The sequence below is a fragment of the Typopeltis vanoorti genome, chromosome 6 (assembly GCF_054136105.1).
Source record: "Typopeltis vanoorti isolate ZY-2024b chromosome 6, IOZ_Tvanoo_1.0, whole genome shotgun sequence".
Taxonomy (NCBI): domain Eukaryota; kingdom Metazoa; phylum Arthropoda; class Arachnida; order Uropygi; family Thelyphonidae; genus Typopeltis; species Typopeltis vanoorti.
The window spans coordinates 148,805,241-148,831,934 of record NC_143554.1 but is presented as its reverse complement, the minus strand read 5'-3'; the positions used below and the strand labels follow the sequence as shown (position 1 = coordinate 148,831,934).

The 26,694-nt window shown below is 34.4% G+C and overlaps 2 protein-coding genes across 2 annotated transcripts in view; one reads left to right on the top strand and one right to left on the bottom strand.

Annotated features, from left to right (window-relative positions):
* Positions 1-2,852, bottom strand: part of LOC150106078 (uncharacterized) — a 36,822-nt gene extending 33,970 nt beyond the window's left edge. The window contains exon 1 of the mRNA XM_090393909.1: positions 2,724-2,852. Within this exon, the coding sequence (XP_090250035.1) occupies positions 2,724-2,852 (129 nt within the window). The remainder of the gene's footprint in view (positions 1-2,723) is intronic.
* LOC150106077 (uncharacterized) overlaps positions 1-8,438 on the top strand; it is a 103,958-nt gene extending 95,520 nt beyond the window's left edge. The window contains exon 5 of the mRNA XM_090394625.1: positions 8,328-8,438. Coding sequence (XP_090250751.1) covers positions 8,328-8,438 — 111 coding nt within the window. The remainder of the gene's footprint in view (positions 1-8,327) is intronic.
* Positions 8,439-26,694: the final 18,256 nt, after the last annotated feature.

The window sequence follows — 26,694 nt, the reverse complement described above, 5'->3', positions numbered from 1 at the left end:
ATCATGTCATTTGTGAATAGACAGAAGTTATCTCCTTATATTTTCATACATTTCCATCTGCAATTTGATTGGTTTCGCTTGGCAAATTTCTCTGTTCTGTTCCCACACATGCTAAGAAATTCCGAAAACCAAAGAGTGAAAACCAAAACCCATTGAAACAACGTTACCATTTGCATTCCTTTGCTGAATTTTATACATTCTCATCATTCTTACTCTGTTCTAGTTTTCTTGGCTCTCTCTCTCTCTCTCTCTCTCTCTCTCTCTCTCTCTCTCTGTCTCTGTCTCTCTGTATTAGGTCTCATCCCCCAATAAACAATTTCTGAAGCTCTGTTTCCAGATCCATTCAAATGCAGGCCATTTCTCTTATACAAAAATTTCTACTATCAACCCCTCATACCACGTCTTCTGCCTAAACTGAGCATCGAATAATTTCATATCGCAGCTCTCAATCTTCATCATCTTCTTTTTATTATTATTATTATGTGAGATTCCCAGGGAGTCAGAGACTCATACAGAGAGGCCACATCCTACACACACCATCGATCATACTTATTCTTGAATTCATTCACACTAGTTGCACTCATAACATCCAATGACAATCCATTTCAATCACACACCACAAAGAGAGAAAAATCTAGCTCTCACCCCTTCTTAGTAGCATTCATTCTCAGCTTCCTAGGATGCCCTCTTGTCCTTTCTCCACCCTCCATAAATTGAAATATTCCATCAACTGAAATCGTGTATTACCCTTTAAGAAGTTTGTAGGTCTCAATCACATCACCCCTCTTTCTCCTGTTTGCTAGTGTCTGGAGTCTACAAATTCTCGATCTGTCTTCATAATCAGTATTCCTCTATCCTAATATAATTTTTAACACTCTCCTTTGTACTGTTTCCACTATATCAAAATCACAACGGAAAGCAAGAGACCAGACCTGACCACAATAGTCCAAGTTAGATCTTATCAAGGCTTCCGTAAATAGGCAAAATCACTTCCTTATATTTACACATGTTGAGGTTTGTTTTATCATTGCCAATATTCTCTGATATTTACTAATTTATTACATTCCGTTACATTTATTAACATAAATGTAAAGTCGTGCGCTGTAGTGGGATTCTCAATCAGAGAATCACTCTATTTTCGCCAACCCGTAATTCCAGCCTATTCAAAACATTCTGCAAGTACTGCATAACAGCAGCACTCCTGATTGCCCTAACTATTTTTGCATCATCAGCAAATCCTTCCCAATGTCATTAATACAGATTGTATAACATTGGACCAAGAACTGATGCTTGATTTACACCACTTGTTACCTTGAATCTTGTAGATTCACATCACAGTGATATACATATCACTTTTTGATATCTGTCGGTTAGCCATCCTCTTATTCATGCTAACAGTTTATAATCTAATCCCATATTCTTTCATTTATGCAACAGTATTCCATGCTTTATTGTGTCAAAAACCTTAGCAAAATCCGAAAGTATAATGATGCAACCTTTGTAACTCACTGAGTGCATTATTATAGAAGATGAACAAGTTGCTAAAGCATGACCTTCCAAAGGTAAATCCATGTTGGAAAGTAGAGATTCTGTCAACACATTTCTGAATGCGAGCAAACTTTTCCAAAATCTTAACCACCACTCAAAGATACTGACTGGTCTATAGTTGGATGCATCGGCCTTTGCACCACCCTTGTGCAATGGGATTACCTGATATTCTTTCTATTCAGGTAGAATGCAAAGGAAATTTTCCACTTTGCACATAATATATATTTTAGGAATGTGCACCGGCGCGACCTCAAAATTGAACCCTTTATTTAAGATGTCAAGTTGTGATTCGAAAAGATAAAAAATGCCTTACCATCGGGTATGGTGGGTCTCGATTTTAAAATATTCTCGTACAGAGCGTTACTTTTCTAGATATGCCTGTTATTTGGTGGTTAGATACGTTTTGTTGAATGTAGCGTGGAAATGATTTTATCTTCTGCCGAATGCACTTTGGAGTGAACACAAATTTTTATCTTTATATCACATGTTATCGTATGCTTGTGAGCATGTGAGAGAAAACACTCGAGGTCAAAGTAAGTTAGAATCTGATTATAGTGTCAGGGGGGAGTTTCAGTTAAAGACGTAACTATTCTGCTTCTGGTTGCTGACAGTGATCATGTTGTACTCACTTGAGAAGTGGTAGTTTATGAATGTTCCATTCAGAAAAGATTACATCTTGAACTCCAAAGCAGGAAATTATGACGTATAAAGGATGATGTCAGAAAACCATTCCAGAAGAGCAAAACAGATCTATCGAAAAGCGTCATTAGCTATGTTACGTGAGAAAATGTAATCCGCAAGGTATGCACTAAACCAAGTTGGTTTAGTGCATACCTTGTATGTTGCTTTAATATCATTTTAAATTTAATATCAACTTGCATACCTTGCAAGTTGCTTTAATATCATTTTTGTTGTAGGTGTTTATAAGAACTTTCCATACTCTCCCTCGTAATAATAACGTAAAAAATGTGTTTTGTGTTTTCAAGTTGCTTTGTACATAACTGAGTAAAACCCCAAATTTTATTTCATTTTTGTAACGTGTCTTATTTGATAATTTTACTTCAAATTAAACCGCAATGACATGTAAAGTGCTTCAACATAATAACAAATTATATCTTCATATATTAGACGTATGAAATAAAACAAATTTGAATATAACTAAATGGTATACTTACTTTGCCTTCTTTAATTTCTCGAGCCGTTAGACAATATTCACATTCCTTTGGCATTTTGGAACATAGTTCTGCAAAATGTTGCTTCATATTCATTTGACATAACTCCGTCTTGCAGAATGGACACTCCATCACTTATTCAATCAGTAAGGCGTTTCTTTGATTCATGAAACAATAAAAGAGCGTTATACATATATAAAAATTGATATTCTAAAATGACTTCCATTCTATCAATGAAAGGTTTAAAACAATTGAAAGAGCTTATATAAAAAGTGATTTCTAACATAATTAGTGGCAATAAATGCTATAAAATTCGTTTGTGCTGCCATCTGTAGGATTATGTAATCAGGAAGCCAACTCTCAAGATCAGTTGTAGTATATTTCCGAGCTCTTTCACTCATTCAGTAATCAGAGTTGTGGTCACAATTTGGGACGATAGAAACCAACCTCAACTGTTCTAGGAAAGTTGATTTTCTGCACAGTGACAAAGATCTAATAAAAGCCAAAAATTATCCTTATGTTCAATATCTATACGCTTCAAAGGAGATAATAAAATGCGACGGATTTGTTGAGTGGATAGCATCTCCACTCACAAACTGGCAAATTGTGGGCTCTCATACTGGAACATAATCATTTGTGAATGTCTTTAGGTGTAAGGTTATAGCCTGCTATTGATGCACTATTGGCAAGGAAAAAGATTCGTCTCTGATCTCTAGAACAACGGTTCCTGATTTTACCCCTTAACCAAAAAATCCAATAGTATTAATACGCTATGCCACCACTTTTTTTTGCAATTTTGAAGCATATGAAAATAAATAAATTTGTATATGAAAATGAAACTTTGTGCATCAGTTCCATTGATTAACTTATTGCTATTCATTTCACCTCTATCGGGACACTGTGTTATACAGTGTGTCCCAAAATTCACGCAAGAAGTAATTTTGATAGAAAACACAGGTTTTTAATTAAAAATTGTAATTTCTTATTGACTCATAAAGCATACAGTATAGGGTTATGCATGGAATAGCATATCGGGTAAATGGCCTCCACGGCTTTGCTGGCACAGATTTTCCATTACCGTTTTGTATAAATGTGGCTGAATTTCGTTAATATAGCGCTCAATTTCCCCTTTCAAGGCGTGGGTGATCGTGGGCTTGTTGGCATAAACCTTAGACTTCAAAAAACCACAAAGAAAAAAGTCCAACGGCGTTACGTCACATAATCTGGGCTGCCAATTCTGATCACCAAAACAGGAAATTACACGACCAGGAAATGACTCATGCAGTAATTGAATTGTTTCTCGGGCTGTATGGCATGTGGCACCGTCTTGTTGAAACCACATGTCGTCCACATTCATATCTTGCAATTTAGGCACAAAAAACTGGATATCATGTCGCGATACCGAGCACCATTAACTGTTATTGCCTTACCAGCCGCATGTTCGAAGAAGAATGGACCGATGATGCCTCCAGCCCAAAATTCGCACCAAACAGTGACACGTTGTGGATGCATTTGTTTCTCAACAATCACTCGTGGATTTTCTGAACCCAAAATACGACAATTTTGTCGATTAACGAAGCCATCAAGATGAAAATGAGCCTCATCGCTGAAGATCATTTTGTTCGAAAACCTTCATTATTTTTAAAATATTGCTCAGCAATGAAAATGCGTTGTTCTTTCGTGTAGGGCTCCATTTTTAATAACCCTGAACTGTCAGCTGTCACGCTGTCTTTTTTTTCTCGTTGGCAACACTTTACCGCACAAATAGCGCTAAATTTAAATCTTGCGTGAATTTTGGGACACCCTGTACATTGAAATATTAAAAAAAAAACAGTAATTTGTGCAATGATCGTATAAAATTGCATTTGTTTAAGTAAATTTGGAATAGAAAACACTAAGCTTCAGTTCTTGATTAATAAAATTCAGATCAAGATTTTTCCAGATACTTCGAAACTGTTTGTCCTTCTCAAATCCAACCACGTTTTCTGAAAAGGAATTTGAGGGATCATGCAAAAATACCCTATAAATGAATTCTGTTTTCCATTCTTAATTATAAATTAATAATTACCAATAGTTAATGCCAGTTTAAAAAGTATGATAACATTATTAAACTGTTAAACATTTTTTTTAAATGTTTAAAAAGATGAAATATAAGAAAAATGGTTATCTTCATTATACTTTGAATAATTCTTAGAACTCACACAAGATTTATTATAAAGTAATAAAAATTAAAAGAAATTTGCTTCTCTTTTAAGAGAAACCAATCAGCCATGAAAAATCAACTGGTATCGTTATAAATATAATATTTTTTACCTTTATAAATAGCTAAAAATCGATCTCATTAGGAACACAGACTGGAGTAGTGTACTCAAGTTAGATGATACAAAACATTATATGAAAACTTATTTACAGAGATAAACAAAAACTCAACAAAACGTTTTAAAAAATGAAAGCACACGGACAAACCCTCTGGATGAATAACGATATACTAGAAGGCCTCCTTCTCAACAACAGAACCCAAACTACCAGAACCTATTAAAACTACAGTCCTTTTTTTTTTATTTTCTCTTCTGTTTTTCAATTACGTTCATTTTTTTATATTTATTTTATCACCCAAAGTAGCATAAAACATAAAACATGAATCGCGTGTTTTATGATTGAATCAGATAGATAAAAGTTTAATTTTACCGATCTGATTAATTTTTTGTTTCTCATTTTTCTGCGTATCCATCTTGTCCGTCTGTTGATATAGCACAAAATATTAAAAAGGAAATTATACCATCTCGTTGTTACTGAAAAAAACAATCCCATATTTGTAAATACATTCTGGTGAATAATCTGCAGAATATATAGAAAGAATAAAGTAAAGTTGATTTTCTAATAAAAACCTAATTTAGCGAAAAAAAAAAAGAATTTTCGGCATGCATTTTTTAATTTGCGACTAATTTTAAAAAATAAAGGACAGTAGAAATTAGTAATAAGAACTTTCGAATTATTAAGCAAAGTTAGCCTGTAATAATGATTCAAAATTGAAACCACTTAGGCATATTCTGTTTTACAATAACCAATTTTTTATGATTCTTTCGAAAGTGACAGGAGACTTTACAATATATAATTGACGGCTTTGGTTGAAACCAAATTGCGATTGTATGCAACATTGCCTTTTTTCCCGAAAACATATACCAAATTTCAATGAAATTCCACACAGATTACTGGAATGAATATGGACGAAAAAATTATATTTTATTCATCCATATAATATGTAACATATTCATCAAATATATATTATGTTTAGTTATAAATGTGAAATTTACAATAAATGCTTCAGCATATTTCAAATTCGATGTTTCATGCATGCAATTTCAAATTAGAAATCATTAACTGCCTATATTTTAGAAAGTCTCTATATATGTACCAATAACTGAAGGCAGTTACAACGCGTTTATGATTAGTGTTTTTTCTCTGCGTATTCAAATATTCAAACAACTTCCAAACGAATGTACTTACCGCAACGAAACAACTCTGTGAAAGCACGACTTTCAGAATACTTGACGTTATATTGCAAATTTCAGCCCCACGAGCGACACCTTAGTGGAACTCGGGTTGCGTCATCGAACCATGACGATTAGATGAGCAAACTTAATATCTAATCGACATGATTGTCGATTAGATATTAAGTTTGCTGTTTTAAGGATACTTGTGACATAAGACTGAATGATAAATGCAAGTAAACACAAAAAGATATTTAATTAACCAAATATTTCGGTCTGGAAATAGCAGACCATCTTCAGTGGTATTACAAGAACAGTTTTAAAAAATACAAGCTAGAATACTAACAATGGATGGTTAAAAATAGAACACGCCGCGTGATGTTATATCACTAAGTATTAAGTATAAAACGGAACATTTTGAAGTAGACACATGATTGAAAAAAAAATAATAATGAGTAATCTTGATTAGAATTTCCCAGATTTTTGATATAGATATACAGTCATTACGATTCAGGTTGGGACGATGGAGTAAGGTTCCACGCTTTCCTTGAACAAACGTTCGAACCTATAACGGGATCTATGTAAGAGGCGAGTCCTGGACCAAAAGATGCTGTGTTCAGTTTCAATCCCGTGTTGGGCCAATCCAGACTTTTCACGTTTGTTTTGAAGAATGGAGGATTGATGGTCTTGGATTCTTTTTTCAAGAGAACGTCCATCTGACCAAAATAGGAAAGATCACAGTTGCAAGGAATTTGATAAACTCCAGGAAGATATAAAGTTGAGCGTATGTCTTTAGGAGAAGGAAAATGAGAAGACAATTTGTTGATAGGTGAATACGTAGTTGTTAAATCATATTTCTTTAAAATTCTTGCGATAGGTTCTGAAATACCAGAGATATAAGGAATAGGCACTCGACGTATTGAAACTTTGTTGTTTTGTGGAAGATTATAAGAATTGAGAAGATGTTGAGTACTTTTTTTAGAAAAGCCTTTGAGTTTAGGAAAAGCCATTAGTTTTGGCTCTTCTGATGAGGCATTTTATAATTCCTGTTTTTGACAAGGATGATGGGCTGATTCTTTAAGAACATAACGACCTGTGAACGTTGGTTTCCTGTATACTGTAGTTGTAAGAATATATGAAGGTGACCGGATGAGGAGAACGTCTAGAAAAGATAACTGGTTGTTTCCTTCTATTTCCATAGTAAACTTTATACGATGATGCAAGGAATTAATACTGTTTAAAAACGTAGGTAAAGAGTTTTTGCTGTGAGGCCAAATAGTAAAGATGTCATCTATATATCTTACCCAAAAGGATGGTTGAGGGAAAATAGATAAGAAGAGGACTTTTTCTAAATGTTCCAAATAAAAGTTGGCTAAAGCAGGAGAAAGAGGACTTCCCATGGCCGTTCCTTCTACTTGGCTGTAAAATTTATTTTGACATACGAAAATTCCAGAATGTATTACGAAATCGAATAGTTTTATAATGTCTTGAGGAAAGATGTCAGCAAGTAATTGTAAAGTTTCCTTGAGAGGTACATTGGTATATAAAGATTCTATATCAAAGTTAACCATAAGATCTGTAGGTTGTAATGAGACATTTTTTAATTTTTCTAAGAAATCGGAGGAGTTTTTTTAAAAAGAATTAGAGTTGCCAATGTAAAATTTCAATAATTTAGCTAGATATTTGGCTATACGGTAAGTAGGAGAATCAATACAATCTACTATTGGACGAAGAGGATAGTCAATCTTATGGATTTTTGGAAGGCCATAAAATCTAGGAGGTCTTGCAAAATGAGTTTTAAGTCTTTCAATTGTGTCTTTATCCAAACTGATGACTTCATCTAAGAGAGAATTTAATTTCTTTAGTTGTCTGTTGGTTGGATTATAATCAATTTCTTGATATGTGGAGCGTTCTCGAAGCAAAAGAGAAAGTTTTCTTCTGTAATTTGCTGAGTCCATAACTACTGTTGCTTTTCCTTTGTCAGCTTTGGTGATAATGAGGTGATTATTTTGTCTGAAGGACTGTAAAGATTTCATTTCAGAAGGAGATATTTTGGAAGGAGGAAGTTTGGCCTTAAGTAGAGAAGAAGCGACTTCTATTAGGAAGTTTCGATTAGGAACATAAAAATAAGTGCACTTTTGGCAGCGAAAATTGTATTCGAAGCAACGCTAGGGTGGACCGAAATGCCAGACGGGGACCAAAAGAGAAATGTTCAAAGGTCGAATGATATCAACAATATTCCCCAAAATTTCTACACAGCGATGCTGATGTAAGAAACTTTGAAATTCTCTTTTCCTAAATTACTTAATATTGTTGTATAGGAGTGCTAACAATATCGGTTAGCGGTTTTAATAAGTTGTTTCCCTGCACACCATCCAGAAATAATACATTCACTCCTGACGAGGATTGAAATATATGAAAGTAAGAGAAAAACAATATATGTATGTTAAAATTTTATCGTTTGGTTATAAATTAAATTAAATATGCCAATAAATTATGACATCTTTAATTTTATTCATTAACATGTGAAAAAAAAAATTTCAAAAAATATCTCTAATCCAGAGTGTTTTAATTGTAAGCTGTTATTCCTTTTCATAACTTGTACATGAAATCCCTTCTGGGTCTGGCTCCCACTGATGTGTTGAAGTAAGAAATTTGTTGAGGAGGGTTCCACAGAGGGTGGGACAACTGAAGTGGATGCCTTTCCCCTGGTGTATGAGTGGCTCTGCTCGGCAGTGGGATGAGCCTGTCAATTGGACACAGCCACTGCTGAGGATTCCTTTTGCTGGCGGGAAAGGCGTGTCGCTGAGTGGAAACACTGCCGAGTTGTTATTTACTGTAAATGATTTCGATTAACTTTCTGAGATTACAGTGATCTAGGTGATCGCCTGAGTTTTTGCAGACTTCCTGGTACTTATGTAGTGGGATTCTACTGACGTATAGAATTAACCGACTTCCATTAAGATGTTGCAGACTACTACACTGAACATAAATCATTTGCGATTACTACACAGTTAGACTATTTGAGAAGCACCAAACCATTCCAGACTGTACAAAGCAGGTGGAAGGATTTTTTGATCTTTAGTCAAGTGTGATACTCATGGCAACAAGAGTCATTCCGAGTATCATGGAAATGGCAACCCTTTTGAGCTGCCCACACAACACCGTGTGTAGAGTACAACAAGAATAATTTATCAAGAACAAAGAAGCAGATCATTCAGACAACGGTAACATTTTTTCGAAAAGAATAATGTCGTTGTATGAGGACGGAATTGTAGCAGAATAGCTGAAATTTTAATCGTCCAATTCCTATCCTGCTAACTGGTATATCAATGGAAAGATAGTATTGAAAACAATTTCACTCTATGATGATCCCTAATCGTAATACTATGAGTTCTACGGTCGTTTTTATCGAGTTTACGGGGAGAAATCTCAAGTTTCAGGGATAAAAATTACGATTTCTCGTTACAGAGATCGACTAATTCGGAAATCGATCGATAAAAAGGCTTAGTAAAAAAATTCCTCTGGTCAGTGACAATAACAGAACTTACGACGCTTTTCATCTTGCATTTCAGGGCCCTGAACGCACACGTCTCTTCTACTAAGCTACACAGCGTAATGTTGAAGTACATATTGGATATTCAAAGCAATAAAAAACTCAAACGATCAGAAAAAAATCGCCAAATAGTACTCTCTCTCTCTCTCTCTCTCTCTCTCTCTCTCTCTCTCTCTCTCTCTCTCTCTCTCTCTCTCTCTCTCTCTATGTTCACTGGGCATATACAAATGCCGTATGGCCACTCGGATGCTCGGTGATGTTCCACACCAGGTCAAATACTACTCCGATCTGAAAAGTCAATTTGTTGTGGGGAGGAGGGGGAGAAATGCCTATTGGATCTATATATTACATAATATACGTTAGGGTGCCTGACAACAATAAGGCCTTTAAAATTTTATCAGGTTAGACACCGGTATTAGACAAGTAAATGTGCAATAAAACTCACTCCGTGCTAACAAAACTCCCCATATGGAATGGAATTAGAAATGGAATTGGAAAGAATTAGAACCTGGTGTTTTAGATCATAGTTTTTCTTAGTCGTGATAAATAGAACCAGTTGAAGTTGTCTACTTCCACAGCCATGCATAATTATAATCAAAGTATTATTCTTCCTGATTAATATTTTCAAACTGTGGTCCGTCTCTTGGATTGCGTAATTCTGTTATAACTTTGTTGGACTAATCCGTAATCTTCTGTTAACAACAGGAGTGACATTGGTTCAAAGGTCTGCTGTTATCACCTTGTTCAATCTATTCTTATTACACTTCCGACACTGTTTCTCATGAGCAACTGAACAGAGTGGCAGATTATATTATACTCACAGTGATGAGTGTGGCGTTGAGTATCATGCACCACTGAAGATCACTGAAGTTGTAAGTATTAGTTAGAATACACACTCTCACGCTCACACGCAGATGTACTCAGCATACAGCCAATAGCGGAACACCACAGTCTCCTGAAGTAATCGATTCAGCTGATAAATAAGATATAATTAACGAATCGTTTATTCCCAGATGCTCATTTATTTATTCTACTTAAATGCCAGACGCTTATATTCAGAGTGCGTGAGTTTAAGATATTCTGATTACGGAAATTCCTATCAGTTATACATGACTACAAGTACAGATGTGTGAATAATGCAAGCTGCTTCAACAAAGAGCCATTATGTTATTCAAAACACACTGATAGTTTTGAGCCAATCATCTAATTTTGACTGTATTAATGCTAAATGCTTCTTGGAGAGTTAAAACATAAAAAAGGTCCGCATTCGAGCTCATTCCCTCAATAATGCGTCCATATGTGAAAGAAGAATAGCAAATTCAATACAAAAAAAAAAATACTTGGAATAGTTCTACGATACGTAATATCCCGGAAAGACAATTTATCGTGGGTTTCAGCATTTCCTGACTAGCTAAAATTTATGAAGTACGTATTCATCTTGGAATTCAATTGTTTCCAAGTGTCATTCGAAAATGTCAGATGAATGGTTGTCAGAATTCTATTAAAACAACCACCAGGTTAATTGCATAATTCTGGGTGCCTGATATCTCTTTCAATTATTTTATATTATACTAATATCTGCATGAAACAGAATATTTGTGAATGTTTTTAAATTATAAATCAGTTTTATTCACCCAGTGTGGCATTACTGCTCTGATTATTATTTGAATATGATCTGAATTTTAGACTTGTGCACAGTTTCTATTAGGGAAAATAATAATAAAAAAATGTATATGCTAAAAATATGAACAAATTCACAGAGAAACAGGACCATTTATTGGCGTACACTTTATTCAAAATATGATTTACTCCTACTACATTCTAGTTTAAATTATTTCATCCATAAATAAACCCAACATTCTTACTATCCAGTTCTATTCGGGTTGAAACAAAACTTTACAGTTCCACAACGAAAACTTCCGTTTTCACTCCTGGACCTATTTCTACATTTTAAAAACTAGCGAGGGAATGTCGACATCAGCTAAATTTCTCTCTTCTTGACATAATATGCTTTTGGATCCGTTCCTTTATAAATATTCTCGCATTGTAATTCGTTGGAACTGCTGTTAATTATCAATTTTATGCACACTTCGTATTTTGATAAGTAACTTCTGAATCTTCCATCTCGACAACCATATATGGTTCCACTAGAATCATGTAATCTAATCTTCAACAATCTCTAGAAAAAAAAAGATGTCATCCATGACAAATGAGAGAGAGTTGAGTGAGTTGCGATGGTTGGTTTTACAGTTTTCGGCGTTGTAACCTTCTTTTTCAATATCTCAATGGTAGAGGATCCACAAACAAAATATTCTCTTTTCCTAAGGGTAGCTTGCCAATGTGCGGATGGGAGCTGAATTTCCTGTCTGGGTTTATGCTTCGGCGTAGCAAAGGACCGATCTCCTGAAAGGTGACCAGTTCTGTTTCTGCAACTGTAACAAGTTCTTTTCGGGACATTAAAGAAAATCGAAATAAGAAAAATAGACAAAAATATATTCATTAAATTATCTTTAGTTGGTTCTTTGTTCTTTGCAAGGCAATTTAAACCCCAGTTATACACAGCATCAAACAGACAATATTCTGGCTTAATTAACAATTGGTGCCTATTTGTCTATTTGCTCTAGAGTGGATTTCTTGCAAGAAATCAGATGACTTCAGAATGATCTGTGTGTGTGTGTGTGTGTGTGTGTGTGTGTGTGTGTGTGTGTGTGTGTGTGTGTGTGTGTGTGTGTGTGTGTGTGTGTGTGTGTGTGTGTGTGTGTGTGTGTGTGTGTGTGTGTGTGTGTGTGTGTTTATACATCACACGATTCAGATCCATAAACGTGTCAAATTCGTAAATTTTGCATACACTTCCTTTGCCTTTTTTTGCATTTTCAAAAGGAATTCTTCAGTCTTTTCTTTAAGGAATGTCATATGGTCCGCGCGGTTAGCCTACTGGCTGTACGCTTCGCAACTATATGCCTCGGGAAGGAATGTTCTAAGTTCGATTTCCGTCGGAGAGGTGAGGAGCTTAAGGATCTTCCTCAGCCATAGCCAAGTTAGCCGGTCTTGGGGGTTGACAGTAGGGTTTTTTCCCCAAGTGAGTCTGTTTGCGGGGTTTTTCATTCCGCAAACAGGCAAACCGGACCCGTGAACACACATGATACAGCTATAGGACATAGCACGGCAAGGAAGGCAACGGGGAACCACCTTGATCATAGTCACTTCCCTAGTATGGTAGCATAGCTGTATCTATTGAGGGTATTAAAAGCGAACGTGTACAAGTATCTGAATAAAGTCAACATTTGTAAATTAAAAATAAGAAAATGACATTAAAGATAAAGGTAATTATAGGATGAGAGATTTTTGCATTTTTATGAATTAAATTGGATTCTGCATGATTATATTTTACCTATTGTGATGATAATTTATTTGATTAATAGAAATATGCTCTTGAGTAAACGTTATAATGCTAAAAGAAACTTAATAATATTGCAATCAAATACGAGTAATCCAATACAACTAATCTTAATTTTGGACAATGGGAACAATTCTTCGACAGAGTGGTTAAATAATGAACACTGGGTTTCTACTATAATAACAGTACCAAAGCTATGGGTGTGAAAAGTACTTAGCGGCTATAGCGCCATCTGAAATATGGTAGTAAAGTTTACAGTAAGAGGATCACTAACACTTTAAGCAGGAAGTGGGTAGATGAAACATAAGTTGTGTTTTTTCTGTAGTTCTATATGTATGCTTTAATTCTTACATTTCTGTAGTTCAAGCTTAAGGAGGGTACGTGGTGAGTTATGTACATTGGAACAGGGTGCTCTCGCGAGTAATAATAATAATAATAATAATAATAATATGTTTTTTTTTTGATAATGGCAACAAGTTTATTATCATACAGAGACTTTACGTATATATATATATATACAGGGTGTTCGGGATAAATTTGACATATTTATAATTAATTATATTTTTCCGTAAGTTACATGTATTAACACACACTTCTCTTCATTTAAAAGTTTGGACCCTTCTTCATTCATATACAAGATGTCAGAAAGGATGGATAGCTGGAATCCACCTGAATCATGGAAGAGAATAACTTGTATCATGATGATTCGTGCCCGCCATCAAAATAAGGATATTACGACTGCTGCCCAATGCTCCCTGAATACAGTAAAAACAATCAGGCATGAACTAGAGACTTGCAATGGTGACTACGAGGATGTAGCAAGAAGAAAGATCCCTAGCAGACGATCTGATTGCGTTCGTACAGCAGAATTCCTCGCAAATCTGCAGGAACAGGTGTTGAAGAACCCTGGCATTGGAATTCGGGCTTTGTTCGTGGAGTTGCTAACTGTAGTCAAGCCCTGGATAACAAGGGTAGCCAATGGTAGGCCGTATGTATGGCAGCAGGATTCGGCCCCTTGCCACACCTCTGGGAAAAGTAAAAAATGGTTGTCTGAAAATTTCTACGACTTCATCAGTCCAAATGTTTGGCCTCCAAACTCTCCAGACCTTAACCCCATGGATTATTTTGTATGGGGCGCAGTTGAAAAAGACACCAATCGCACTTCCAGTAATACAAAAGCCCAGTTAATGGATAAAATTAAAACAGTTTTTGCGGCCCTTCCCAGGGAGACTGTAGCATCAGCTTGTTCGAGGTTCCGAAGCAGAATTGAAGCTGTGATCGATGCTAATGGTGGTTATTTTGAGTAAATCTTGTTGATAGTATTGTAATTAACTCTGCCTGTAATGTTTTTTTGTCAATTCATTAAATTTAATAGATACAACACCCTGTATATATATATATATATATATATATAAGACATGTTTTCTGTACAGTACAAGGATTTAGTACAAAATGCATAGTACTTAATTCTTTATAAACATAATTATACATTTCTTAAAACTAATTTAATATCTATCCATCGTATTTACATATGGATTCACAATGCAATTCAGCAATAACTCACAGTTCAATAGTCATAATAATAATAATGGAATGATTTTATATTAGTGTGCATAATTTTTCTTCATTTTGTCGATTATGTTTTTTTTTTTTTTTTTTTTAGATTCTGTATTTAATACCATGCAGTATAGACGTTACTGAGTACATTCTTTTCAATATACTTTTTTGTTTGTTTCTTTGTTTGGGTGGCATTTCTGCTAGAAGCTTGCTTTCCTCTGCGATATAATAATAATAACAATAGTAATAATAATAATAATAATAATAATAATAATAATAATAATAATAATAATAATAATAATAAATTACACAATAAATAATCAATTAAACATCAATGAAGTGACATTACGCGGAACAATCCATCTTTTACGACGCTACCTGACGGACTATTGTTAGATTCTTGGGTAGAATCTCAATTGTTCTGTGTCACCAGAACAACTGTTGTTTAATTGATATTGTTTTGACTGTGAAAAAAAAAATAAATAATAACTCCGTAGACGTTGCACAAAAACGTAAATGAAAATAAAGAATTTTCCATAAGCAATTGGGTAAAACTTCAGGAATTGGTCACTTGACTGATTTTAATAATGTTTATTCCATCATGGATCCGAATTATAAGTGAATGACAGAAATTATAATTTTATATTTTATTTATCTAAAAGTTACCAAAAAAACCCATTATAATTGTGAACTCTCGTATATTAAACTATCGCAAGTGAATTAAACAGCGAATAATCCAGATTCCGTACTCTGCATGGAATTCCAAGCCGTATTCAAGCTTGGAATATCCTCGATGGTGAATTCTATCCATGGTTCATCCCTGGCTGAAATGTACTTAATAGTTAAATATTCACAATATTCATAGCAGTAGAGTCACAGTTTTTTGGGTGAAAAGCGAAGACACTGTCCACTCGGTAATAATGTTTATCGTATTATGATACAGCGGCCGTGAGTTCCCTTTACGGGAATGTAAGGCACCATGTCAGTCCCCACAAATTTGATCCTTGCTTCGGAACCGGTATAGCTGACAAATCAGGCCTATGAAGGGGTCAGTATTCCAGAATGAAAATTCATGTGTGTGTTAGCGTGACCGGTTTGCTTGCTTGAGGGGAAAAAAAAGCAGATAAACTGGCGGAAAGAACATTGTTGCCCATGCCCAAGACGTGCTAACTTGGATATCGCTGAAAAACATCCGTAAGCTCATCACGTCGTCGTTGGGAATCGAACTTAGGACACTCCTTCTGAGGCATATACCTGCGATGCCCAAAGCCACTAGGCTAACCACACTGACTTGTCTACTCCCTGAACCATTACTTCAACAATAGTGTGTTAAAGCTTTAATTTAGATTCAAATGAAAATGGGCAGAAAACATTCAGCAGTTTCTGTTTTAGATAACAAATTTAAAGCAATCTGTATATATATATATATATATATATATATATATATATGCAATTATGATCAATATGCGAGATCTGCGATGCCAAAATGAACTGGGATGACTTCCAATCGTATATGAAATTCACTCATTTCGAGATCCTTGGCAAATGTTACTTTTGTCAAAAAGAGATGGATCCTGATAACCTAATTGTACGTGTAGAAAATTTCTAATTATTACTTCTTACTTCTTCTTCACTTTTCTACAAAAATTATGTCCGAAACCTTTGGTGGTGGTAGATGGAGTCGTGTTGATGTGAATGTTTGTGGTTATAGAGTTAAGAATGTTTGGAATTTCTCTGGGGCCCTCGTCTGTCGGGGACATCACGTGGTGTGTTTGGTGATATTTAGAGATAAGAATCGTGACGTTGTGTTTGGAGATTTCTGAGGAACATATGTCTCTCTGTGATATCACATGGTGTTTTGGATTGGCTATGGAATGGTGGGCGATGTTTTTGAGATAAGATATCTTGGAATTTTCCAAAGGCCAACACACATCCGTCATTATCATCATGTTTTGTTTGGTTGTCTAAGGATGGGTGTACTAATTTTCAATATTACATTATGGGGTATTTCTTTCTTTCCTGTGAAAGGTGGGAATTCTTAGAGTATGTCGTGATGGCAGCAGTGTTTCGAGTTTTTCTGAATAATTTAATTCTATGCTACTGTCACTCTAACATACATTTTTTTCTTCTATAGATGGGTGTACTAATTTCCAATACATTATGGGTATTTCTTTACTGTTAAGGGGTGGGAATTCTTAGAGTAGAGTAGAGTCTGGTGGTAGCTGTGTTTCGAGCTTTTCTGAATAATTTAATTATATGGTAGCATCTCTACGGCATTTAAAATAAATAGATTAAAATAAACGGACAGTTAAATGGATTACAAAACGTATTGTATGTATTCTAGAAATTCTAGTGATAATTTAAAATTACTTACAGTTTTCCAGAATGGCTCGTCTAAATACGAATATTCCAAAATAGTTCAATTTTATATCCACACCACAACACAAACACAAAATCCACAAAGAACGAAAATTCTGTAAATACTGTAACCTGAACTAGTTAAGTACTTATTCCTTTAGATTACAGACCGTATAGATGCTGTGGTTTCGTCACATCCGTATATTGTGGTATTGTTCAAAAGGTAGCATTTCCTCAAGTTTGGATATTTCTCAAATACTTACATATGACTAAGGGATTAGTATTCACATGTTTGGATGACACATATCCTGAAATTATTCATTCTTCATTACCGTCGGAATTTATTTGTGTAGTAAATTAATGCTTACATTTAATTTTTTAAAACAAATATGGACTACTAATTTTACCTGCGATTCCTTGTGCTCTTAACCTATTTTTGTAAATTTATTTTTTTTTAATTTTTTCTTTAGCATTAGTAATTTTAAGTAACAGATATTTGCGACATACAAGGTTTTGAACTCGCCCTTACATTTTCTTTAAAAATTTCTTTTGCCAGCACAATTAATAAATAGTTATTTCTTGTTATTTCAAATGAATATTAGCTCTGTAATATATACTTTGTTAATTTCTATATTACCTTTTTGACTGTAATATTATTAACAAATGGCTCTGTAAAATAGTCAAATTCTTACAGTATTGTAACTTTTCAGGTGAAATCTTTTCCACTAAATTCTGTCTATTAATTTAATACCCAATTATTCCTTTTGCTTCCAAGTGTAGAATATTTCAAATGAATATTAGCTCTGTAATATATACTTTGCTAATTTCTATGTTACCTTTTATTTGACTGTAATATTATTAACAAATGGGTCTGTAAAATAATATATTCAAATTCTTACAGTATTGTAACTTTTCAGGTGAAATCTTCTGCACTAAAATTCTGGCTATTAATTTAATACCCAATTATTCCTTTTGCTTCCAAGTGTCGAATATTTCAAATGAATATTATTCATTTATTAGTTTGTCCAAAGATAAAAAATATAAACATAAATGGATGGAACACGTTCAAAGAATGAAAACAGAAAGATTACCAAGACAAGCCTTAAAGTACGAGCCATTAGGAAAAAGAAAACCAGGACGTCCTCTTAAATGATTCAACGATGACTTCTAAAGCCGGAACAGGCCATACTAGGCCTATATCCTTGATACATATGATGATGATGAATTTAATGCACGATTATTCCTTTTGCTTCCAAGACTTTACAGTTTCTTGAAAAATTTGAAGGCTTGCATGAACAAATAAGACTTTTAATTCAACGAATCAAAAACAATTTTCTGGTTACTTTGTGGCATGAAATTTCACAAGGGGGAAAAAATGTTATCCTTCTTCTTAAAGTTGTATAACACATCAATGACACCCAATTGTCCATTTAAATTTAGACATTTTATTTGAATAAAATATTATTTACAAATTGTATTTACTGAATCTAACAATGCAGAAAATAAATAAATTGAAAAATACATCAAATGTTCTTCTATGCTTGTGGAATTGCCATTATATGGCTTTGACAATGTGACTCTCAACTGAAAGTTAATTTTTCATGTGGTGTTCGTTGGGTATTTATTACTGTAGTAAAATTAATGGTTGTATATTTATTTCTTTGAATCCAATACATATACTTCTGAGAATTATTATAAGCACAGAATCTTTTGTTATGTTTCCAAAAGCATTTAAAAGTACACATTATGTTCTCACGTTTTGGGCAACCAATTTCATTTAAATCAAGAACAGGCCTCCCTATTAACCTCGTTAATGTTTTTGATTTTTCTCTTCCTTTGGCAAGTAATATATGATATTTCCATGTTGATTCTATCATCCAATTTCTTCGTTTGTCCAAAGATAGTGAACCAATTTCCCATTTCAGCTGTTTTTTAACTCTTTCAGGTAATTCTTTCCAACTACAAGGTGATTTTGTCAATGCATATTTTATGCTAATTCCATCAGAATTACAGATTTCTTAGGAAATAAATTTGAACTCTTATTCTAAAGGAATTGTAGATCAATTATAGCAATAATAACTGAAAATTCGTATTTTTCACCCACTGTCGAATTTCATAATCGTTTTCCTTCATTCTTTTTCTTCTTCTTCTTAGATTACTTCATATGGCACCACAAATAAATAGTTATTTCTTATTATTATTTCACTGATTATTAGCTCTGATCGTATATTTCGTGGTAACTTTCGTTTACAAAATTCTGAACAATTAGAACTTTTCACAAAGAAACATTCAAAGAATTTGTAGCTCACCCATAATTTTTAGATTACCAAACTCAAAACACCACAACACAAAACAGCAGCTTCAGTGGATGAACGATTACCTTAAGTCCAAAGTCACTCGACTCTATGGTATTTTCTTATAGTACTGTTACACTTACCATGCCCTACCCTGACTGTTCCTTAAAAAATGAACCTTTTGTGCAGATGAATCAATGACATGTTTTTGCATGCTGTTGGATATACTGTTGGTGTCTTTTTATCTTACTTTCTGTGGGGAAAGCTAAAATTTGCATATGTGTTATCTGGAGAGTACAAATATTTTTTCTATACCAAACTTTAAGAGTTAAAGTCACATTTTGGGTTAATTAGGTGCTCTCTCTCTCTCTCTCTCTGTAAAACAACCAAATTCTAACAGTTCGGATTTTCGATTATGTGAACGAATTGCTTTCAGATAACTCAAATAATGTCAATATGTACCATTAGACAATTTCTCAAATAATAAAGACATGGATATTAGTTTTCAACACTTTTTTTTCTCCTCCGTCCTGGCATTAATTTCACAGTTGTGATTTTTTTTAAAATAATTAAACAGAATTGCATTAAGATAGAAAGTTGTGGATTTAAATATCAAGTTCTAATCAGAATAACTGAGTAAAAAATTCACTGTGGAAAAACACAACAACAAAAGCACACATCTTTGTTCATTTAAGTTTACAATTGCATATTTTATTTTGCTGAAATACTATTTACAAGTATATTCACTGAGAAAAATTCGAAACATGTAATTACCTAAAAATATTTCACAATATTTAGTTTAGATCTTAACATTTTCCAAAGAGATCAATGAATAAAATTTTTGTTACTCACTGTTTCTTGGTTACATTACATCAAAATAGCTGGTCACGCAAAAGAATTTTTAAATCAGATACCATGGAAACCACACTTCCTTATATTTGATACTGTGTCAGTCTGGAAATGACACCATGCCTCCCTAACACATTCTGTGTATTCTTTTGTCAGCAAATATACACAAACAGTTTTTGTAAAATGTTCGTAAATGTCCAAAAATAAAGAATCTTTATCGAACTGGATAAAATCTTGAAAGTCTAATTTTACCATTGAAGAATTTAAATGATTAGCGATAATTTTCCCAATGATATGGACAGTTGGTAATTCAATTTCCAAAAATAGTAAATGGTTATCAATGTCGTTCATATTTGGTGAAAATGTCTCAGCTTCTTCACAACTAATAGAAAAAACTTTACTTCCATCAGCTCCTGTATCATCTAGTATTAGTTCCCCATCTTGGCATTTCAGAATATAACAATCACTGTGGTCCATTTCATAGTCAACACTTCTTTGCAAGTAGTCGAGGATAACATACAAATTGTATTTACTGAATCAAAAATACAGAAAATAAATAAAGTGAAAAATACCAAACTAACCAGAGACGTTTTTTGAAAATCCACTCAGTGAATTAAGTCTTATTTGTTTATGCAAGCCCTCAAATATTTCAAGAGACTGTATCAATTCAGATGTAAAAAATGGAATTGGGTATGAAATTAATAGCCACAATTTTTAGTGGAGAAGATTTCAGTGGAAAGGTGATAATGCAATATACGATAAAAGTTTACAATTAATTGGCTGCGATTCAAAACTTATTTCAAAACTTTACCAGCCATATATTCTACTGATGGGGGAATTAAAAACAGAGACCATAGAAAATAAGAGATTTGTAGTTTTGTGAATAAAGTATAAATAAAATGAAAAGTGAGAATTGTTACTATATCTGTAGATACCTTCACCAGACTAGAAAAAACAGTCGTACCAAATTCTAACAAAACGACTGTTAGAATTTGATTATTTTACAAAGAAACAGCATATATTTTAGTCCATCACGTTATTTAAATTCTTAAAAAGTTTGTTGGAGAATTAACATGAATGTATCAAAAAATGATCGCCATTGGAAAAGAAAAATCAAAAACATTAACAAACTTTACAGCCATACCTGTTCTTCATTTAAATGATACCAAATGATGAAAACAATTCTTCTTCTTCTTCTTCTTCCTCTTCTGCAGCTTCTCCCACTTAAGCAGGGTCACTGTTTATTATGAGTCTCCTCCACACCTTCCTGTCTTGGGCTGTCACCACATCCAAGTTCTTCATCTTCAAGTCCTCTTCTACCAGCTCCCTCCATCTCTTCTTTGGCCGCCCACGCTTCCGCCTTCCTTGCACATCCATCTGCATGACCCTTCTTCCCACATATTCGTCCTCCCTCCTCATCACATGACCAAACCATCTCAACCTTGCCTCCTGTATTTTCGCTCCTAAGTTCGTAACTTTCACTGTTCCCCTGACATAGTCATTTCTCAGATGATCCTTTCTGGTCACACCTCACATCCACCTAAGCATTCTCATCTCTGCTACTTCCATCCTGCTAATGTTATTTTTCCTCAGGGCAACAGTTTCTATAGCATATGTCATAGCTGGCCTCACTACTGTCCTATAAATTTTGCCTTTCAGATTGATCGGCACCCTCTTATCACATAACACTCCAGCCATCTCCCTCCAGTTCCTCCAACCTGCTTGTATCCTGCATCCCACTTCCTTCTCACCTCCTCCATCTTCTTCCACTGTCGAACCTAAGTATCTAAAGTCTCTCACCTTCCTGATGACATTTCCTTCCAGCTCCAGGTCTGTCTCCTGGCCACCGCCCACTGCGCAACACATATACTCTGTCTTACTTACTGTCTGGAAGAGAGAGGTATGTCTCATACCTCTCTCTTCCAGTACTTTTCTCCATCTTTCCAGTTTAGTTTCCGCTTCTCTTGAATCTACACACAGCAAGATGTCATCTGCATACAACATTGTCCAAGATGCATCTTCTCTCACCTCCTCTGTTACCACCTCCATCACAATATTAAACAGAAACGGACTTAATGCTGACCCTTGATGCAAGCCAATTGTTACTTGAAAACTTTCTGTCTGTCCCAAACAGGTCCGAACACTTGTCTTCACATTTCTGTACATTTCCTGCACCAACCTGACATATTTCTCTGGCACCTTCTTCTCCCTCAGACACCTCCAGACTTCTTGCCTTGGCACTCTATCGTATGCTTTCTCCAGATCAATAAATACCAGATGTAGCTCCCTTTGTTTCTCTCGATATTTTTCCATCATCTGTCGTAACCCAAAGATAGCATCTGTTGTTGATCTTCCAGGTATGAAGCCAAATTGTTCCTTTGCAATCTCCACCTCCTCCCTCAATCTACCATCAAGAACGCTTTCTAGGATCTTCATTGTGTGGGACATCAACTTTATTGCTCTGTAATTTTTACAGTCTTGTGCATCCCCTTTACCCTTGTAGATGGGAAAAAGAGTTCTCTCCCTCCATTCCTCGGGTATATTTTCCTGTTGGCAAATTTTCATGAACAGGTCCCACAGCAGGTCAATTCCCTCTTCCCCCAGTGCCTTCCATGCCTCCACTGGAATTCTGTCGGGGCTCAGTGCTTTTCCATTCCTCATCCTCTTCATGGCCTCCGTCACTTCCATTCTACTGATGTTCTGCACCATCCCCTCAGAAGGCTGCCCATCTCCTCTGTGAGTCCTTGCATTTTCTGCATTATATAGTTGAACATCTCTGTAACTTCTCTAATTGCAACCTGACTCTTGAAATTATCCACTCAGAACACATTATCCTGCCGCTTATGTGTCTAAATGATGAAAACAATATGGGTAGGAATTTTAAAACTTTGAAAAGCTGAGAAATTTCTTGCTTGCTGTGATTCCAAAATAGTTATTTGAAGGTAAACATTTTTTTTTTCTTTACAATTTTTCTTTCTTTCTGTCTGAGCCAATATTCATTTGAAATAAGAATAAATAATTATTAATTGTGTTGGAAAGAATATCTAATATAATAATTGTGTTTTAATATATATATATCCCTACTGTGAAGAAATAAAAGACAGGCTGAGAGGACAACAGTCAATTGAGACTAACCGAAATGAGTTTTATAGTTCAACTTGTTTTGAAATGTCACATGGAGAAAAATCACGTGAATGACACAAGCGCCAGTGGCAAATCATACACTATGAACATCAGCACAGATGTTAAATCAGAAGAATAAGAAAGAAATACTGTCTTTTTCACTTTATTTAATTTCTGTATGTTAGATTCAGTAAATGCAATTTATTAATAATATTACAGTCAAATAAAAGGTAACATAGAAATTAATAAAGTGTATTTATTACAGAGCTAATATTAATTTGAAATAATAAGAAGTAACTATTTATTTGTTGTGCTGGCAAACGAAGTTTCTAAAAGAAAACATTAATGGAGAGTTTAAAACGTTGTTTGTCTCATATCTCTTACTTATAATTACTAATGCTAAAGAAAAATTAGAATTGGAATAAGCACAATTCTAATTCTAATACTGAATAGTTTTTTTTTTCATAAGAATTATCATAGGGTACATACATTAGAGTGTTACTATGGGATACATTAGCGAATTTTCATGTCTAATTTTTGTGATTGGGTGACATCAGCATATAAGTAACATAAATTTCAGTTACAAAAAATAGGTTAAGAGCAGAAATAATCGAAGGTAAAATTAATAGTCAGAAAAGGACAATCAGTTATTTATTTATTTCTTTTTTGCTCAGTTATGGTGATTAGAATTATATGTATTGGTTTTAAAAAAAATAAAAAGTAAGCATTAATTTACTACAGTAAAATTTCCCACTGGAATGAAGAGTTCCAATCTATACACACGATTTCTCACCTAGGAACAATAAATTTGCAACCAGATAAGAGACATCTCTTTAAGATAAGACTTGATGAGAAATCTTCAGTGTGGGAAAATATATTCACATACAATTTATTTATTTATTAATTTTGCTCAGTTATTCTGTTAGAATATGTAAACATAATTTTACAAGTAAAATAGAGAAAATAACCACTCAATTTAAAACAAAAAAAAATCATTTCGCTTGTCAGAATTCCATATTCTAACAGCACTCTGAATTCCACACAGGAAATAACACATGTCCTCAACAAAACGGTGCATAGACTTTCCCACCAAGCTTTGGACAACATAGCATGAGCAACTGTTGGAAAGAATTAATGCAGAGAACCAAACGGGAAGTAATCTGAAGTAAGTAGTCAACTAAATTCTGCTGGTTATTTACAGAAATATCGTTCTTTCAACTCATATGTTTTTTGTGTTTTTGTGCTGTGAATATATGTTAAAATCAACAATTTTGAATAAATATTGTTTACAGAACCTAGCTAGCTAGTTCCAAGATGCCCCATTCTGAAAAGTAAGTTAATCTTTTTTGTTTCACTTAAACATACCAAGTGATATTTCCAATTTCAATGGCCAGTGATTGTATGTTTGGTAAGCACAGTTCTAATTCTAATACTGAATAGTTTTTTTTTCATAAGAATTATCATAGGGTACATACATTAGAGTGTTACTATGGGATACATTAGCGACTTTTCATGTCTAATTTTTGTGATTGGGTGACATCAGCATATAATTAAATTATTCTGAAAAGCGCGAAACGCTGCCGCCACATCGACTCCCATAATCGTTTTCGAATTTCCATAAGCTTTAACAGGAAAGAAATACCCCAAACTGTATTGGAAAATTAGTACTGCAATCTATATAGAACCAAACAGAAAATTTGACAACTATGACGGATGTGTGTCACCCTGGGAAATTCCAAGGTATCTTAGCTCAAAAACATCACCCACAATTCCATACGCAAACCAAAACAACACGTGATTTCACATAGACACATGTTCCTCAGAAATTTCCAAACACATAACATCACGATTCCTTATACCTAAATAAACCTTGAAATGCTATGCGCGAACCAAACACACCACATCATATCCCTGAGAGAAGGGGTCAGCGAAATTCGAAACATCCCAAATTTGATCTTATCAGATTCCATTACTCATAATACCATACGCAAACCATTTACTTATCTACAACTAATAACAATACACATCCAAGACATTGACGTCGCTTTCCCCCATTCACCCTACCCCTATTTTGTTCATAGTGTCCACCAATCATGAAACGAATCCTTTTCGACTAATATATCTTACTTTTCCATTCAAAACAATAACGTCACTTATTTACAACTAACAAATGACGTCACTTATCTTCATCTGATAACAACACTCACCCACGACATGATTCCTTATCTTATCTTAATCATGATCTGGTCAGAAGTGTCCCACCAATCATAACACAAATCCATATCTTCTAATATATCTTACTTTTCCATTCAAGACAATAACAACATTTATTTACAACTAACAAATATGTCACTTATTTAGAACTGAAAAATGACATCACTTATCTTCATCTGCTAACAACACTCAGCTGCTACACGATTACTTATCTTATCTTGATCTTGATTTGGTCAGACGTGCCCCACCAATCACAGCACGAATCCTTATCTCTACCATCACTCATAATTCCATACGCGAACCAAAACACAAGAACTGATGCCATTGACACATATGCCCCCAGAAAAATTCCAAACATTCCAAACTCCTCGCGTCACACACAATGAAGTCATCATCTCAATCACGTGTCGCGATTCCTTTCTTATCTTGATCATGATTTTGTCAGAAGTGCCCGCTATACTACTCACGTGATCATGTTGACTGTTATATAGTTGAACATCTCTGTAACTTCTCTAATTGCAACCTGACTCCTGAAATTATCCACTCAGAACACATTATCCTGCCGCTTATGTGTCTACCAATTCTGAGAAGACACATAATTTGACTAAATAATGCCGAATACCCAATTTACGCAGCTTATTCAGCAGGTTGATATGTGAATCAGTGTAAGAACTTCTGTTATATAAATAAACGCAAACGGTGGATTTCTGCAATTACCCTCGTAAATCCTTCACAAAAGTTAATGAAATAGCCAAAATCAATCATCTCAGAACAAAACTATGGAGCACACGGTTTCATTAGTTATTTGTTAACCCTGTACTGGTTATTATTCCAAATAATTCTTGACATTGTGCAGTCAACTCCTGTTCGACTAAGTGTCTATACTTCTCCATTTTATACAATGAGAATCTTTCCCCACCTTATGAAATGCAATTATTCTTGAATATTCCAAACATTACAACTGTTAACATTTCTGATCTCAGTTTTGCGAGTAATTAATCCTAAACCGTTAGTTACTCAACACCTGTATTTATTTACTGACAGAGTGGATATATCAAGCATACCTCAAACCTAATCGGAGGCTAAGCCTTTAGAAATATCAGTAAGTCGCGTGTCCTGAATTTGTCTTTTCAAC